Source organism: Danio rerio, chromosome 8 (genome assembly GCF_049306965.1).
Source record: "Danio rerio strain Tuebingen ecotype United States chromosome 8, GRCz12tu, whole genome shotgun sequence".
Lineage (NCBI taxonomy): Eukaryota > Metazoa > Chordata > Actinopteri > Cypriniformes > Danionidae > Danio > Danio rerio.
The window spans coordinates 28,801,594-28,819,704 of NC_133183.1; the positions used below are offsets into that span (position 1 = coordinate 28,801,594).

Sequence of the window (18,111 nt, forward strand, 5' to 3'; positions counted from 1 at the left end):
AGGCTGACTATGATCTTTCTGGATCGATGTAAATCAAACAGTGAAGAGTTTTGAAGAATTAAATCGACACTGTTCCACCAAGTGTCATAGTCAACTTCGCCACTGAGGCGGGGAATTCTGCCAAATAACATTTTTAGTCTGAAAGGTGTACTAGAAGATAAAGCTCCATCACTTCTGACAATGTGCTCTACAACCATTCTTTACACTTCAGACAGACTGAATCTAAGAACTTTAAACTAACAGGAAGTACATTTTCAGAATTTAATTTTAAATTACAAGGACAAACATGTTTTTATCTTAATGACATGCACAGATGAATTGCTCACAACAAAACTAGCAATGTGAGCTTACAAAATCATACGTTTAGTTTTAATTTCATTTGTACTTTAAAGCAAGGGTTACCAAACTTTTCAGCCCACACACACACACACACACACACACACACACACAAGCACCCACATACATATATATATATACATACACACACACACACACACACACACACACACCAATAAGCCCAAGTCTATTCTTCAATTAATTGTTAAATGTATGAGAGTGCTGTAAATATGTCAGAAAGTTTAACCTGGTGCCATAAAATTAATCTGCTCCATCTGTCTTTTATACAATGCATCCCCCCAATAGTGACAGTTCAATAAAAAAAAATCAAAAGGCTGTATCTATAAACTACTATTTTAATCTTCACTAGGTTATGGATAAAATATTGTAACTCTAATGGTTTCATTAAAATTAATTAGATTTTTGGAAAACAGTAAGCAACCTCCCTATCCTGTGACCCCCACTATAGGAACCACTGCTTTAAAGGATAACAAGCTGCTGCTTACTCTCCCCTTCTCTAATGCTGGATCTCGAATGGCTGGTACTGTTCACCGCACACAAGAACTAGCTTGTTACATCACAACCGGCATGAAATTCCATCAGGTCAAATGATGGCACATATTTCCACTCGGTTTATTAAAACTGTCTGCCTTTTTTCTTTTGAACCTTTCTGAGCAGATAGACTGCAGAAACTTAACTATATACAACAAAACATCTCTACAAAGATGAAAATTTCATCCAATGTTATTTCACAGCATATGGTTCTCAATTGCAGTCCTTGGGCCCCCTTGCCGAGGACCGGAATTGAAAACAATTAATGTTTTATTCATTTTTACAAGTCAAAATACAGGATATTCAGTAAAAATCAATGTGACTGACACATTTTGAAGGTACTTTTGAATAAGGATGAAAAATGACCAGAATGGGTTTGAAGTGATAAATTTACTGCACTGGCAGATTCAAATGCATCAGTGTTTATTTTATTTTATTTATTCTTTATTTGTACACAAAATTTTACTATATCTTGTGGTTCACTTACACAACAATATACAAAAAAAAGGCTTTCCTTGGTTAATGGTTAACTGATTAATTCCAACTGACACACTAAAAGGAAAAAAGCTAGTAGGTAGGTTAGTAGCAAGTTGTATTGAAACATTATATGACTTCACATGTATTTTTGTAGTTTACATGACTCAATATTAGTATGAATGAGGGTATATGGGTGTTTCACAGTGATGAGTCGCAGCTGGAAGGGCATCCGCTTTGTAAAACATATGCTGGATAAGTTGGCTTGTAATTCCGCTGTGGTGAACCCTGATCAAAAAAGGAACTAAGCCGAAAAGAATATGAATGAATGAATCTTCCAATTTATACTGACAACATCAACAAATCATTATGAAATGAACCAGGACAGCACTGCACAGTCAATGTTTGTGCTGTAAACTGTACTCTGTTTTGATTTTATTTCAATGTGTATTGCAGTCTGCAGTGTGTAAGTTAGCAGTCTCATTCATGTTTTTTTCAGCATGTTGTAGGAGATTATGGATCGACTCTCTTAGTCGGTTTTGTTCTTTAACTCCCTGGATCAACACTTCGGCTTTCTTCCCATATTCCAGAGCCTAGATACACAAACGAAAACAAAAAACATGCCAATAAAGTGCTCCGCATAATTGAGTACACTCCATTTTGAAAATTAATATTTTTATCCATTTCTCAGTGAATATAGGCAATGTATTTTGGTGTATTTAAACAAAACAGATTTATTAAACAGATATATTTATCACAATATTATTTTAGTCACCAAACATACTTAGAAATTAAAATATGATGCAATTAAATTCAAGCTAAATATTGCAAAAAAATAAAAATAAACTACAAAATTCAATGACATCAACTAAATAAAAAAAAATTCTCTAGATTTTTTTTCTCTTTTTTATTTTATTTGTATTTTTCTATAACATATACAGTTGAAGTCAGAATTATTAGCCTCCCTGTTTATCTCCACCCCCCCCCCCCCAATTTCTATTTATCGGAGAGAAGATTTTTCTAAAGAACACATTTCTAAACAATAGTTTTAATAACTTCTATCTAATAACGGATATATTTTGTCTTTGCCATGATGACAGTAAATATTATTCGACTAGATATTTTTCAAGACACTTCTATACAGCTTAAAGTGACATTTAATGGCTTAACAGGGTAATTAGGTTAACTAGGCAGGTTAGGGTAATTAGGCAAGCAGTGGCGTAGCACAAAATGCGGAGGCCCCCCTGCAGGGATCGCTGACGGGGCCCCCTGATGAAGGGGGGGGGGGGGGGGGGGGGGGTACGTCATACGTCAATTTGCATATCACTGACGTCATCACGTTCTACCGTTTCTGTTTAACAGCCTATGGTTAATAAAGGGGTATTTATAATTGCACTACACTTTATATAAGGATGTTTATTTAACTACATATATTGCTGTTTGAATACAGTATATCATTATAGATGTGTAACGTTAGTGAATGTGCAGTAATCTCTCATATGAAATAAACTCAGACAAGTTCAGAAACTGTCACTAAAATATCTGTGATTGTGAACAAGAAAAGAATAAACGGTCCAAATAAATTGTTAAAATAAAGTGGAAGTAGATCAATTTGACATTACAAGTGAAATACCTTCACACTGCCTGTGCTAAATCATTTGTCGTCGGTACGCAGAGGGGTGATCTGCTCTCGGGCTGCAGGTGGGAGAGGCTGCTGTAGAGGACTGACTGGGCCGCCTGTCAGTGCTGTGAGGCGGGGGAGGGGCCGGCGGCATCACACGCAGCTCGTTGAGAAGAGTAGGGACGGTACAGTATGGAAAAATGACAGTCTAAAAAAATCTCCAATAACACACAAAAAAGTCGCTAGGGGGGTCTGAAAAGTCGCTAAATCTAGTGACAAAGTCGCTAAGTTGGCAACATTGGCGGCAAGCAATCAGAATGAAGTAGTCCACCGCTTGAGAGGTGTTCAGAGAACACAGACGTGTGAACTTTGGTTCCGACCACAGTTGTTCCCAACAGTTTATTGAAAATCGCGACGACGCGGGGCCCCCTAATCACGCGGGGCCCCCCCGCGGTGCGTGCCCTGCGGGCCCGTCCGCTACGCCACTGTAGGCAAGTTATTGTATAACAATGGTTTGTTCTGTAGACTATTGAAAAAATATATAGCTTAAAGGGGCTAATAATCTTGACCTTAAAATGACTTTTAAAAAACTGCTTTTACTGTAACTAAAATACAATAAATAAAACTTTCTACAGAAGAGAAAAGATTATCAGACATACTGTAAAAATTTCCTTGCTCTGTTAAACATCATTTGGGAAATATTTAAAAAAAAAGAAAAAAATCAAAGGGGGCTAATAATTCTGACTTCAACTCTAAATTTGTGTGTACTAATTATTGTTTGTGTTATTTTGTTAGATAAGCTCCAAATTTCTCTTCAGTCCTGACTAATTTAATGTATATGCACACATATAGAATTGTATAGCTTTCTATTACAAATCTGAATTTAAAAGAGAGAATTGATGGGGTGTACTTATGTATGAGCACTGTTTACACCAAAAACAAAAAAGATCTGATTTCCAAACTAATAAAAAAAAAAAAAATTTTTTTTAACTATTTATTAATAGTGCAGAGAAGTTTAGCACAGTTTGATGAATAATACGATTTTAGCAGTTTGATAGAGTTGATGAGTTGTGAGGCAATAAATAGGTGAGTTTAGTAGTAGTTGATCTTGAGAACAGGTAGGTTGAACTAGTTTGTGATAAGAAGCAGTAGACGGAGATGTAGGAATCCTAATGGAGAATCCCATTACAACCAGGAAAGGAGTGGGACAGTCTTACTGTCAATTTCCATCATGGACTTTAGGCTTTAGTGTTAATCTGGTCTGAATTTAAAAGATTTCATTCACACATTCAACCACGTCTGAATTCAAACCATTCAGTTGACAAAACAGTTGACGTCAAAATTGTTTATTATTATTATCAAACTATAATTCATATTTCCCAAATTATATTTAACAGTGCAAGGAAATTTTCACAGTATATCCTGTAGCATTTTTTCTTCTTCTGGAGAAAGTCTTACTTGCTTTATTTCGGCTAGAATTAAAACTGTTTTTATTGTATAAAAAAACATTTAGTCATTATTATTATGTTTTATTCTCTATATATATATATATATATATATATATATATATATATATATATATATATATATTAAAATATATATTTATTTTTCAATAGTCTACAGAACAAACCATCATTGTACAATGACTTGCCTAATTTCCCTAACTTCCCTAATTAACCAAGTTAAACCTTTAAATTGTACTTTATGCTGTATATTAGTATCTTGAAAAATATCTAGCAAAGTAATATTTACTGTCATCATGGCAAAGATAAACAAAATTAGCTATTAGAAATTAGTTCAACACGAGGAGAATATGCAAACTCCACACTGAAATGCCAACTGACCCAGCCAAGGCTTAAACCAGCAACCTTCTTGCTGTGAGGCGACAGCGCTACCCACTGCGCCATCACGTCGCTCAAGAAATTATTTATTAAAACTATTATGTTTAGAAATGTGTTGAAAACTCTCCTATTTTATTTAATTGTATTTAAATTATTATGTTTTATTATTTATTTATTTTTACCATGTATAACATTAGTGTACATGCGCACAAAAGGAAAGCACATACTGCTGAAAGAGAAAGTTGATGTAAAGAATTTGTGCTTATATTTGAGTGTACTCAGATGTGTGACCTCTAACATGTACCTAATCTAAGTGTAAGGGGCTGATAATTGTGACTGTATCTACACACATTTAATAAATGTTTGGTTATTTCCTATGAATTGCTTATGCAGAGCAGTGTCGAGGAGGTGAGTGTTGAATTCAGGAGCATATTGTGAATGTATCACATGAACTTTCTGAATGGAATATTTAATTAGTTGATCTCTATTGTTTACCTTGGTGTAGTTGTCGCGTAGCAGCCACAGCATAGCCAGAGAGTGAGCCAACATGGTTAGTTGTTCAGGCCGAGGTTTCACACACTGTTCCTCAAACTCTAGAATACAACTCAACATCTGATCAGCCTCCACACACTGCACTTCATCTGCACAAACACACAGAAGAGGAAACTCACAGGTCACGGCTCAGTCTAGTGGTGTGATTCTGTGAAAGCAGATCCACTTTTCTTCTGGGGCGAGTGAACCGGGGAAAATTGATGTGCATTGCTGAATGAAGACTTCTGTTGAAGAATCCCTAAGAGATACACAGAAACACAATCTACTGTTCTCTCTAATTAAATAAATATTTGAGCTACCGCTTACAGAATGAAGGTATTGTATCGAAATGAAAACAGGCTTTATTCTAAAAACATAACAGCACATATCATTTGAATTTGCCGAAAAATCTAAATTAAAGCTTTATGGGTTATAGTGTCTAAAGTGCTATTTAATTAGTATTTATTTATTTATATTGCAATTGTGTTTTGCAATAGATTTTTAGATTTTGTGTAATAATCATTTTTATGCTCATAATAATTTGTCAAAATAGTGGTCATGTGGCCTATGAAAAAAGATTTGCAAGTGATCTGACATTTTTTTAACACCAAAAACTTTTCACTCAAAAACTGATTGTAAATTGAACTAATAAGGTAAATGTAATAAAACAACTGGCAAGTCATATTTAATTAAATGTTAGCATTTTAAGTGGAGAGACATTTTTACAAGATACATTTTTTTTCTTGTAAAATAATGTTTAATTTACTAAAACGTTTTCGAACACAACACCATTCAAACTTTTTAGGTCAGTAGAACTGTCTATAAGATTGCAAGTCATCTCTCTCTCTCTCTCTCTCTCTGTCTATTGCTGTCTCTTAGCTTAAATAAATAACTGCTTTATTGGCATGACAAATGTTACAAATGAATTACCAAAGCATTTGTAAAGTTTGCATTATACTATACATATTAACACACACATATATACACACACCTATGTAGTATGAGTAATCATAAATGCACAATGAATAATTAAAATAAATTTGCATTAAATTGATTTAACATCACATTTATTAATTTATTACTAAAATAAAAACAATTATGCTGATACTTATTGCACTACCCGATGTAAACAAACCAAGTTTATAAATAGTTACAGATCCGCCTGACTAAACGGATCTCATAGTATGATGTTTGGCTGGACTGGCATGATCTGCCTGTCTGCCCTACTGAGGCAATAAGAACAGCACTGTGTCCCTGATTGCTATCAGGTCATGCCTGTTGTTGTTGTTGCTCTGAGGTGCTGCATCCACAAGGCCGGCTGAGCTCTTTCCTGCTATACAGTCATCTGGTCACAAGTTATAATATGATGTGGCTGCCTGAGGGCGGAACCGGCGCCAGTCGGCTGACCCCGGGTCAGTTGTTAGGAGGCCAGAGAACATGAGGAATCAAGCACACTGACCACTGACCAGCCGGCAGGGAGGCTGAGTTAAACTGGCCACGTCACTGACAGACTTAGCCAAAACAGCACTGAGGTTAATAGGCTTAGAGAGAGAGAAGTAGGGCAGGAGAGCAGCACGTACTCACGACAGTGTCACGTTTGATCTTAGTTATCAGAGAAATGAAGTGGGTTTTGCTTCAGGACTCCACCTCATGACATGGCTCTAAATATAAAGCTGATCTCAAACTAACAAGATAAAGTCATGCTGGTATATAGGCTGTTTAAAAGCTTACAAACAATAAACTCGCATATGTGAAATTTTTTATGGTTGACAAAAATGTTGTTTTAATTTTATTTGATTTAGGTATTTCTTCTAATAGGTAATAAAAAGTTCTTTGCTTGTAATATTATGAAATATTTTTACAATTTAAAATCTAATTTATTCTTGTGATGGTAAAGCTGAATTATCAGTACCTAACTCAAATCTTAAATATCATATTTATTTATTCATGAATTAAAATATTTTGCTGATTTGCATAAAAAAAACCTTATTATTAATGCTAAAACATGCAAAAATGTATTTAATTTTTTTTCTAGGTTTCTAAAATATGAGAAAATGTGTAATTTGAAAAACATGTTATTACTTTTGATGAATTGAATACATCCTTGATAATTAAAAATAAAAAATATATACATATACTGACCTAAACTTTAAACTAACAATGTGTGTAAAAATATCAAAATATTGTAATTCATACGCAGTTTATATAGTAGTTCAATAAGTATTGAACATGTCACCCTTTACTCAGGAAACTTCTAAAAATTTCTACATCTAGTGACTTGAAATTGTCAAGAAATCAAAACTAACTAGTTTAGAAATTAAATTATGGAAAAAAGTATTGAACATATGAAGAAATTAAGGTGTAAAAAGGCATGGAAAACCCAGACAGCAGCTGAAATCTCTCAGTTGTTATATAGCAATCCTGACCCTGGTCATTGTAATAACTGCTTCAGTCCCAACACCTACATTACCAGGATGATAAAATGTAATTAGGGTGGACATTTCAGCAAGACATTGATCCGAAATACAGCCAAAGAAACTCTCCACTGGTTTCAGAAAAAGAAACAAAGCTGCTAGAATGGCCCAGACAATTTGATTTGAATACAATAAAAAAACAAAACTAAGGATCAGAGTTTGTAGACGAGACCCAAGAAGTGTCAACATTTGAAGCCTCTGTTGAAGTCTGTAAAAACAGAAAATCACAGCTGAGCAATGCATAAGACTCTATTCTCCATACAAGAGGCATCTTGAATCTGTCATTACTTAAGTATTAAATAAGTAACATCTTTTATTATTTGGCTTATTTGTGTTTGGATTGCTTGGGTTTTTACTAAAATCTGGGTCAATTTCATGTCAACATCTTTTTTAGGAATAAATTTACCAGGAGAAATCACGATGTGTTCAATGCTTATTTAACTCGCTATATATAGTTTGTGCGTGTGTGTATATACACACAAACACTCATCAAAAGTAAGGCGTTATATATAGGCTTCCTGAATGAATAATGGAACCTTTTTGAAAGATTCTATTTGCAGATATGCCTTTGTCTAGCTTTACAGCTTTTATGCCACTTACTAAAACACTCGTCTGGTTGAGTGGCACTCTGACTGATACCATCCATCAGCTTACACAGGTGGGTGTGCCATGAACCTGCCACCTGTACACACACATGCAGACAGGCAACATGATGAGAGACTTTTACAGAGAGAGAGAGATGTGCCAGTGTGAGCGTCTACCTCTGTGTAGAGCGAGTGGGCAATGTCAGGCTTGTTTTGCTTCAGAAACACATCAGCCATGAGGAAATATCCTCCAGACGTCACAATACTGTCCAAACCAAACATCTCAATGGCATAGTACACCTACACACAGAAAAAAAGAAAAAATACATTCTGCGTTCCAAAGTAAACTGTGATGAAGGAGGTTAAAAAAATATATAAACACCTAATCAGCCAATCACAAAGCAACATCTCAATGCATTTAGGCATGTGGATGATGGCAAGACGATCAAACTGAGCATTATAAAGAAAAGTGAATCTGTCATAGTTGTTGGTGCCAAACAGGCTGGTCTGAGTATTTCAGAAAGTGCTAAGCTAGAGGGATTTTCATGCATAAACATCTCTAGGGTTTACAGGCGCTTCTTTAAGAAAGTAAAAAAAAATCCAGAGCACAAATTTTGTGTATAAAAAAGCCTAGCTGATGCCAGAGGTCAAACATGTTCAAGTTGATTGAAATGCAACAGTAAATTAATTTGAAGAAGAGCATCTATAAACACACCTTAAAGCAGATGAGATACAGCAGCAGAAAAAGGGCACACCGGCCATGTGGTACTGGATGGATATGCAAGAAACAAACGGGTTGCAGGAAGGGGTGGTTAAAGGGTGGTTTGAGGGGCCTGTGGGGTTAGGGCCCCTGTTCTAGTTATCTTTCCTACCCCTTAGAATGTGCTACCCACATGTACTGTGCATGTCCAAAACCTTTTCAAATATCTTGTCAGCTTCTATTGTCTAGAAAAATGATCTACCACTAAAATGAACATAGTGAAACAGGGGTAGAACATCTTGTCAGCTTTAAACGTCTATTAGTGTTTCTACATTGTTTATTATGGTGGCTGTTCATTCTGAAATTTGAGGTTGACCATTTGTGCTTCCCCTATTTTATTGCATGAAACATGACAATAAGGTAATTTATTTAATTGTTAACTGATGTTTGTTAACTGATCGTTAACTGAAAAAAAAAATTGTTCAGTTAGATTCAATAACCACTTAACATTTCACAAATGTTTTCTTTCTTTTGGTTTGTTTTTGTATTATGTATGTCTTAAGTTATGTCAGATTTATTAATATAGTAAATCATATGATTTTCATTGAGCAGGTGTAATATTAATTAATATTAATTATTCAAATTCTTATTTCCACTAAGGTGCTGCTGTTTGGGGTCAAATGATAGTTATGTCATCATTAACCTGCAGGCTGCATTTTGCTCACGGGGCCGCGAGAAAATAAATAAAAAGAACGGAGCTGCGGCAAAATAATGAATAAAAAGAGTGAAGCTATCGTCAAACAAATAAATAAATGAAAAAAGTGGGACTGCTGAGAGTGCAAGCAGCTAGGGACACCGGCCCTCAGGCTAAAAACGGAACAGCCCACCGGGAATTCTCCCGGTCCTCCCGATCAGTCAATCCGGGCCTGTTTGTAATGAATGCAAGTATAATAATGAACTTTATCAGACTCTACTATGCCACTGCACAAGGACACTTCAGTCAGCTAACAACAGCAAACATTGGCTAAAATTCACACGATCTAAACAAAACTGAACATCAGAAGACTGGAAAAAGTCTCAATTTTCGCTGTGAGATTCAGATGGTTGGGTCAAAAATAGTTTTAAACAAGATAAAAGTATACAGTATAGTCAACATTTGAAGTGGATCAATAAGTTTCTAAGACAATAGATTTAGAACAACTTTGGTGAAAGGTTTGATCCATTTTAAATGTTGACTACTTTAGATCTCTCCTGCTTTGGATCAGCAGTTCAGGCTGAGGTGATGAGCCAGATATTTTCCAGCCACACTTTGTTTAAAATTTTTTTTTAACTCAACTTAGCATTGGGTTTTGTTGCTGACCATATCCATCCCTTTATGCCACAGTGTCCATATCTTGTGATGTCTACTTCCAGAAGATCAAATGATCTGAAACTGGTTTCTTAAACCTAAAAATGGCCTCCAAAGTCACAACAGAGCACTTAAAGATGTGGTGGAAGATAAGATTTACATCATGAATGTTCATGTGAGAAATCTGCAGCAACAGTATGATGCTATCTTGTCAGTATAGACCATAACCACAAAGGAATGTGTCCAGCAGCATGAGGAATCAATTTCATGGAGAATTAATGTAAAAGAGAGTCCAACCTGGTACTAGCCAGATATACCTAATAAAAAATCCACCAATGAGTGCATACAACACAAGCATGCATCATCAAGCTGAGGTTAAATTATGTACATGCAATCTAAACCCAGTGTTTTGCACATATTAGGACTTACGTCATTGGCAAAGTGAGTAAGAGCAGATGCTTGTTTTCCCATGGCAGCGTGCAGACGGCCCAAGGTTCTATGTAGCTGATGAAGGACAGTATGACTGCAGTCTGCTGTTTTCATTACTATCCACTCAGCCTTAGACAGATACTCTTGTGCCTGAGAGAGAGAACCTATACCTACACACACACACACACACACACAAACACAAACAACATGCGTTATGAACAAAGGCTTGCTTGATTCCTCTCAAGTGAGTCTGGCTATTAGAGGGTCTCTCTGCCATCTTTGATGTTTCTGTTGGAACAGACAGGCTGGGTTTTAAAAATTCAGGGCTGGTTCCCTTATTTGTCAAACAGGTTGACTGCAGTGTGAATTGGAAAACATCTCATCTATCCATATAGACAAAAGCTTAATAGAGGTGTGTCTTGGTTCGCTCCCAAGTTCAACAGGGCACTGCCCAGGGTGTTGGCAATTCCTAGGGGTGTCTTACTGGCAAAATCATTACACTGAATGGAAATGTCCGCTCCCAAGAAATCTTCTGAATCCATCATAATACTAGGCATGAGCCACTTGCTACTTTCCTTTCTGTTTTCTATTTGAAGACAAGGTGTTATACAATGTTATACATTTTGGTTTTTAAAATAATGTTTTGACAAATATACTATTGTTCAGTAAAATGTACATTTTAAAAGTAATAATAATAATAATAATAAAAATTGTATAATAAAAAAATAAATAACAGATGAACAATTGTTCTTCCATATTTTCATTTTAAAAGAAATAAAATGGAATTCAAGAAGAATAAAAAAATAAATGCCTGTTAAATTCTTAATAAATGGTTGTTAAATTTAATAATACGATTGAGGATTCAGCTAACTGGCCATGATTTTTTATTACAAAAAAAAGTTTTAACAGTTGAAATGGAGTCCATAATGATAATAATAATAAACAAAATCAAGAAAAATTGGAAGAGAAACAGAAAGAAATGTGACTCGATGGCGCAGTGGGTAGCACAATCGTATCACGCACAAAGGTCGCTGGTTCGAGCCCTGGCTGGGTCAGTTGGCATTTCTGTGCGAAATTTGCATGTTCTCCTCGTGTTTGTGTGGATTTCCTTCGGGTGCTCTCGTTTTCCCCACAGTCCAAAGACATGCAGTATAGGTGAATTGAATAAGCTAAACTGGCCGTAGTGTATGGGTGTTTCCCAGTGTTGGGTTGTGGCTGTAAGGCCATCTGCTGCATAAAACATATGCTGGATAAGTTGACGGTTCATTCTTCTGTGGCAACCCCAGATTAATAAAGGAACTAATCCGAAAAAAAAAAAAGAATTTTCTTGTTTTGGTTAAATGTTTGTAACATGCTACGCTCACCAAGGCTGGATTTACTTGATTAAAAACATAATAAAAACTGAAATAACATAAAATATTATTGCAATATTAAATAACTAGTAATTTCTAGCAATGCATTTAAATATACAATCTATTTTTTATGTTTTTGTACCAAAAATCATTTCAACAATAATTAGGCGCTCTGGGAAAAAAAAAATCCATATAATGATCAATGTGGACAACAGTTGTGCAACTTACTATTTTTGTATCAACACATTGATTTATTGTTGAAAAAAATAAAGTGCTAAAAACATTTTTCTGGGACAGAAATCTTTTTTAACGTCAACATCTGCAAAATATTCTCATGCTGAAGAGTTTTCCACTCAGACAGAACACATCTGCATGACTAGTCTGCCATATCCTGAATTACATAACAAGCGTCTCTCCTCAATTCGTGTCCAAGCGCCGCCCCTAAACTCCGGCCCACCAATAGACCATCCCACAGGAAGCACACAGGGCTCCATGCCAACTTTGCATTTCAGTAATCTCTCCTCAGGTGGAAATAGAAGTTATTGCCTGTCAAACTTTAGAGAGCTTCAGAAAGTGAAGTCTGATAGTGTCTTTTTATCTAACACATCATATTATAGAAATTTCGCAAATGTGTTTCTGTGTATGCCTCACCTATATTAGCCTGTGCAAGCAGTAGATATGCTGGTACCAGTTCGACAGTACATGATCCGTAAACCCGCATGATCCAATGCTGGAATAGAAGAGCGGCAGGTAAAACATCCTGAAACCTCTTCATGGACACCCACTTCCGCGCCTCCAAATGAGCCATCTCTATAAGACACTTCTAAAATTAAAAACACAAAAAACACATACTAATAATCAGCCTTCTGTATCTGACCCATTTGATGTGCTGGAGTGAATGTGAACCTGTTTCTTTAGTGTTTCTTTGTGGTGATGGTTTTGGTCGGACAGTGTTCCGGATGGTACAGGTGTGTTGATAGAAACCAGCAGCGGACAAGCTTTTTCATGAATACTGGTCCAGTCGGCCTGCTGGTGGTCAAGATTACTACATATAGACACACACACACACATTACAAATGGGGACACTGCCAATATTTCATATGAAGGGCCAAAGGTGTCTACATAGTTGAAGTCAGGATTATTAGCCAACCTTTGATTTTTTTTTTTCTTTTTTAAATATTTCCCAAATAATTTTTAAAACAGAGCAAGGACATTTTCACAGTATGTCTGATAATGCTTTTTATTTGGGAGGAAGTCTTATTTGTTTTATTTCGGCAAGACAAAGCAGTTTTTAATTTTTCTAAAAACATTTTAAGGTCAAAAATATTAGCCTCTTTAGGCTATATATTTTTTGATAGTCTACAGAACAAACCATCATAATACAATAACTTGCCTAATTACCCTAACCTGCCTAGTTAACCTAATTAAGCTAGTTAAGCCTTTAAATGTCACTTCAAGCTGTAGTGTCTTGAAAAATATCTAGTCAAATATTATTCACTGTCATCATGACAAAGATAAAATAAATCAGTTATTAGAAATGAGTTATTAAAACTATTATGTATAGAAATTTGTTGAAAAAAAATCTTCTCTCCGTTAAACAGAAATGAGGGAAAAAAATAAACAGGGGGAATAATAATTCAGGGCAGCCAATTATTTTGACTTCAACTGTATATCAGACTTTATTAAAGTTGACATTGGTAATTTCAAAGAAAACTAGAATTAGAAAGCATTGCTTTATATTAACCAACGGAGTAGAAAAAAAAATCCAATTTATAAAAGGAGCTATACTAGTCAAGCTGCACCTGTTTTTGCCTTAAGTTGCTTGCCAATGTCTTCTGCATTGTCTTCTATCCATTGAGTGACAATTTGTATATTTTTAAAAATCAGATTCATTTACAGCATTCAATTGAAACATTTATTTTTGGTTTGTTTTTTGTAGCAATAACCTATAAAAAATATTGTAGGAATAAAACAAACAAAGAAACAAACAAAAAGACAAAATAAGTTGTGTTAAATTAAAAATTAAATCACTTTTAACCCTTTAACTACCCCACCAAGAAAAAAAAATGTTTGGATTGCATTTTTTTTTTACTTCTAATGTCACTAGTTAACACACTCAATGCATTTTATTGAACAAATCTTATCATTTCTAAAATAGCAAGCTGAATACATATACTATGAATCTGAAAATATGAAATGTAAGACCAATTTATTTAAAAAAATATTCAAAATAAAACATATTTGAATGCTTAACCACCTTTATTTTTTGAAGTATGGCATAAGATATCAGATTCTCATTTAACATGTTTTCTTTCTTTAAAAAAAATAATAATAACAATAAAACCAAAATCAAGTGTAGTAGTGCAACATGATTATGTTTGATTGTTTTGTTTTTTAAACCAACAATGCTGTGTGTGTAAACCATTATTTAAAATAGTCATTCTTTAAATTATTTTCATTCATTCAATCATTTTCTTTTCGGCTTAGTAACTTTATTAATATGGGGTCGCCACAGCAGAATGAACCGCCAACTTATATAAGTTTTACGCAGCGGATGTCCTTTCAGCTGCAACTCATCACTGAGAAACTTCCATACACACCCATTCACACACATACACTACAGACAATTTAGCTTACCCAATTCACCTATAGCACATGTCTTTGGACTTGTGAGGGAAACCAGAGCACCCAGAGGAAACCCACCCGAACACAGAGAAAACATGCAAACACTATGCAGAAATGCCAACTGACCCAGCCAGCCATGGCTCGAACCAACGACCTTCTAGTTACGAGGCGACCCACTGCACCACAGTGACGCGCTAAATTACTTTAACAGTAATTATTTAAAACATTCAAAACATGGTCTATCTACCGTTTAGAAGAGTGGGCAGTCAATTAAAGGCATTTGACCCAACCCTCCCCATCATTCTCACTCTCCTCTCATGTGGGATGTTGGGCCAAATCAAGGATTTTCATGGCCCAACTTTAGCCCGTGGGCCCTACATCTTTGATATAAGACGTACATTTTTGCCATGACAACCACTAAAATCATATTCAGTGTAACAGTAGTTTGTATAAAAACTATTGTTTTAAAGACTCTGATTGTTCACGCCAGTAATTTTTTTTAGTATTTTAAAAACAGTAACATTTAGTACGATTTCTTATTTTTATATCTATTAATTATCTACAGATAAAAATAAATAGAAAAACGTGTAACAACGAAAGTTTATTTCACCCATATTTTGACATTTTTTCAAAACATTAATTGAAACATTATAGTAGATACTTTACTTCATTAGTATGCTTTACTAATTGACATTTTTGTATATTCTATTCTTATTTCAAAGCAAGACGTTTCCTCTTTGACCTATATACTGCTAGTCAGAAATACCTTCACCCTTACCCACACCCTTAACAAACTAAGAGACTTTTATTATTTTCATATAACTTTAAATTCAGCTGACTTTAGGGTATACTCAACGTTTTTGAGTATAAATACATAAATAATGTAAAATTAAGACATACTTGAGAAGCTATATGGCTGAAGATAAGCCTTGTTATCCAAAATAACAATAAATATAATCAATTTAAGTCATGTATGTTTCTATAACACTTTTACAATGTAGATTGGGTCAAAGCAGCTTAGCATAGAAGTTCTAGTAAACTAAATCTGTGTTAGTACAGTTTTAAAAGTTGAAGTTCAGTGTAGAGTAGTTCAGTGTGGTTTAATTTTCACTGCTGAAAGTCCAAACACTGAAGACCAAATCCACAAGTCCCAACCAAGCAAGCCAGAGGCGACAGTGGTGAGGAACAAACTTCACCAAATAAATATATAATATAAATTCTGATATTTTCTTTCTTTAGAAAACAAGACTAAATTTAAAATGTTTTTTTTTCTTCTCGTGTAAAATTAAGACTGTTTGCAAATAATATGCATACAATAATATTATTATATACACACTACTCAAAAAATAGGGAACACTTGGAGTTACATTGTGTTGTTTAAATGTTCCCTTTATTTTTTAGCAGTTCATATATAATATAATTTTAATGTGGTAGAAACCCTATTTTAAGAGTATGTAGGAACAGACCCGTGTTCCAACTTTTTAAGGTGTAAAAAAAAAATCACAAACAAAACAACCTGTCTGTAAATGAAGCCAGAACTGTTCTTATTTCATTTAGCTATCTCTTTAAGAGCTGCCCGCCAGAGAACATTCTGCTTATGAGCAGAGGAAAAAAATACCCTGGCTGCCCGAGTTATAAAATGGACAGACATTTGCATGCTGCCACTGAGACGCTGTGAAGATAAACGTCGTGAGGATGGTGGAGCAAGTGAAAACTCCGATTCACACAAACACATATATTTTTCCAGTCATATTTCTTTCGTTTTTTTTCTGGTTGGGTTTAAGCACGCATGGCTGGCTATTCTCTTCCCTCTGCACATAATTTCTCCTCCAGCTGTTTGAACTCGTTCAACCTTTTCCATCTCTGCAGTAACACAGTCACAAGAATGTGTGCCACATTTGCGCATATAGTGCCACCTGCCGTCTGAATACGCTATTACACGACGCGTATTATCTGCTTTTTAAAGTTCTATTTTATTGTGTAGTATAGTTGAAGGAATACTTCAGCTAAAATGTCAAATCTAACGTTCCCTACCGGTTCTTACTATTTACGGGATTCTATTGAACATAAAATAAATATTTGACAAATAACTTAACCAGTAGCCTAATTTAACCGTCCATAGCATAAAAAATGGGCTAACGTTACAATGATGTCAAACGGTCACCGGCTTCTGGCTTTCTTCGAATCATTTGTGTAACGTTAAGTACTAAAGTAAGCAACGCAAACAGTTTTTATTATTGGATGAACTATCTCTTTTAAAAATGTGCTTATTCGGTTAATATTAAGACGACAACACATAATGAATAACTTTAGGTCTCCAGACTCACCAGTAAAATGTGACGAGGCATTTTGTGCACTGCAGTTTCGCTGGTTTTTGGCAAATTTCGCAAAGCTTCTTCTCTCCTTTAGGATTTGCTAGCGGGTAAATAGAGGCCGACATCGTGAACGTACAAATCTGTAACAAAACCACTTCTGCTAATTAAAAAGTGTCTAAAACCAAAACAAAATACGTAATTTGGCTGTCGCTTTCACAGTTTTTACAAATCTGGCTTCCGCAATTATTCTTGTGTTTGAGACAACTAGTGTTTTTAAATTGGGTTTCCATGGAGTAGACCTCGTGGCAACAGATCTCCTTGAGGTTCTTTTCTTTTAAACTTGATACTTTGGGTGTGAAACTCTTATTGTGCTTCGGAATGACTTTTCAGTATTGTATTTAAAAACACTTAGCTACATCCATATTTAGTGTATTTACCTTTTTTTATTATTTTGCTTAATACTTGAACCCTCGGTGTAAATTTAAAGTAGACCTATAGTGCTTTTTCTTCCTCAATTTTACATCTTGAACACTTTCAAAAAAATCCTTTTACTTTTTTATTTTTCAGAAAAGATTTTATGCCATGTGAACTTCTAACTCTATTGAAGACTTGTTCCTGGTGTGAGTCTTATAACTTACATAATATTCTGTGATTTCAGTTATGCAACCCTCCTCGACTCTTTGATCATAATGTTTCATCTTTGTAAGTGTTTTTTTTTTTCTTTTGAAAAACAAAACCTTGAGAGAAACCAATGAGATGATCTCATTGCTATATTAAAGTGTTATCCTTCAGGAAGTTGCCATTAAATATGGACAGGGACAGCAACAATGATCTGGTAAAAGAGCATCAGAATGGGGAAGAAAGGTGATTTAAGTGGCTTTGAATGTGGCATGGTTGTTGGTGCCAGACGGGCTGGTCTGGGTACTTGA

At 35.0% G+C, this 18,111-nt stretch overlaps 1 protein-coding gene across 5 annotated transcripts; it reads right to left on the minus strand.

Annotated features, from left to right (window-relative positions):
* Positions 1-1,310: 1,310 nt before the first annotated feature.
* Positions 1,311-17,982, minus strand: zmynd12 (zinc finger, MYND-type containing 12). Of its 5 annotated transcripts, none has more exons than XR_012383698.1 (9): positions 17,195-17,982; positions 13,149-13,287; positions 12,894-13,065; positions 10,891-11,060; positions 8,591-8,713; positions 8,430-8,511; positions 5,496-5,614; positions 5,320-5,417; positions 1,311-1,955 (listed from the first exon to the last, which is right to left on the minus strand). XR_012383698.1 is itself a non-coding variant. In XM_073909361.1 (8 exons), exons 1-8 carry the CDS (start codon positions 17,305-17,307, stop codon positions 1,803-1,805), a joined length of 1,005 nt encoding a protein of 334 aa, XP_073765462.1. In that variant the 5' UTR covers positions 17,308-17,982; the 3' UTR covers positions 1,311-1,802. The 5 variants fall into 5 exon arrangements, 3 of the variants coding, with proteins under 3 accessions (XP_073765462.1, NP_001007305.1, XP_073765463.1); XR_012383699.1 differs by having other exon boundaries at positions 1,781-1,955; positions 12,894-12,972; XM_073909361.1 differs by lacking the exon at positions 5,496-5,614 and having other exon boundaries at positions 5,320-5,465; positions 12,894-12,972.
* Between the last annotated feature and the right edge of the window lie 129 nt (positions 17,983-18,111).

What these genes read in the sequence shown, in the direction of transcription:
- zmynd12 (NM_001007304.1), bottom strand. Translation starts at nt 17,307, where the DNA reads ATGTCGGCCTCTATTTACCCGCTAGCAAATCCTAAAGGAGAGAAGAAG. An exon ending in GCTTGCACAGGCTAATATAG is followed by an intron (nt 11,061 to 12,893) that starts GTGAGGCATACA and finishes GTGTGTGTGTAG; the next exon opens with GTATAGGTTCTCTCTCTCAG. An exon ending in CCCACTCGCTCTACACAGAG is followed by an intron (nt 8,512 to 8,590) that starts GTAGACGCTCAC and finishes GTGTGTGTACAG; the next exon opens with GTGGCAGGTTCATGGCACAC.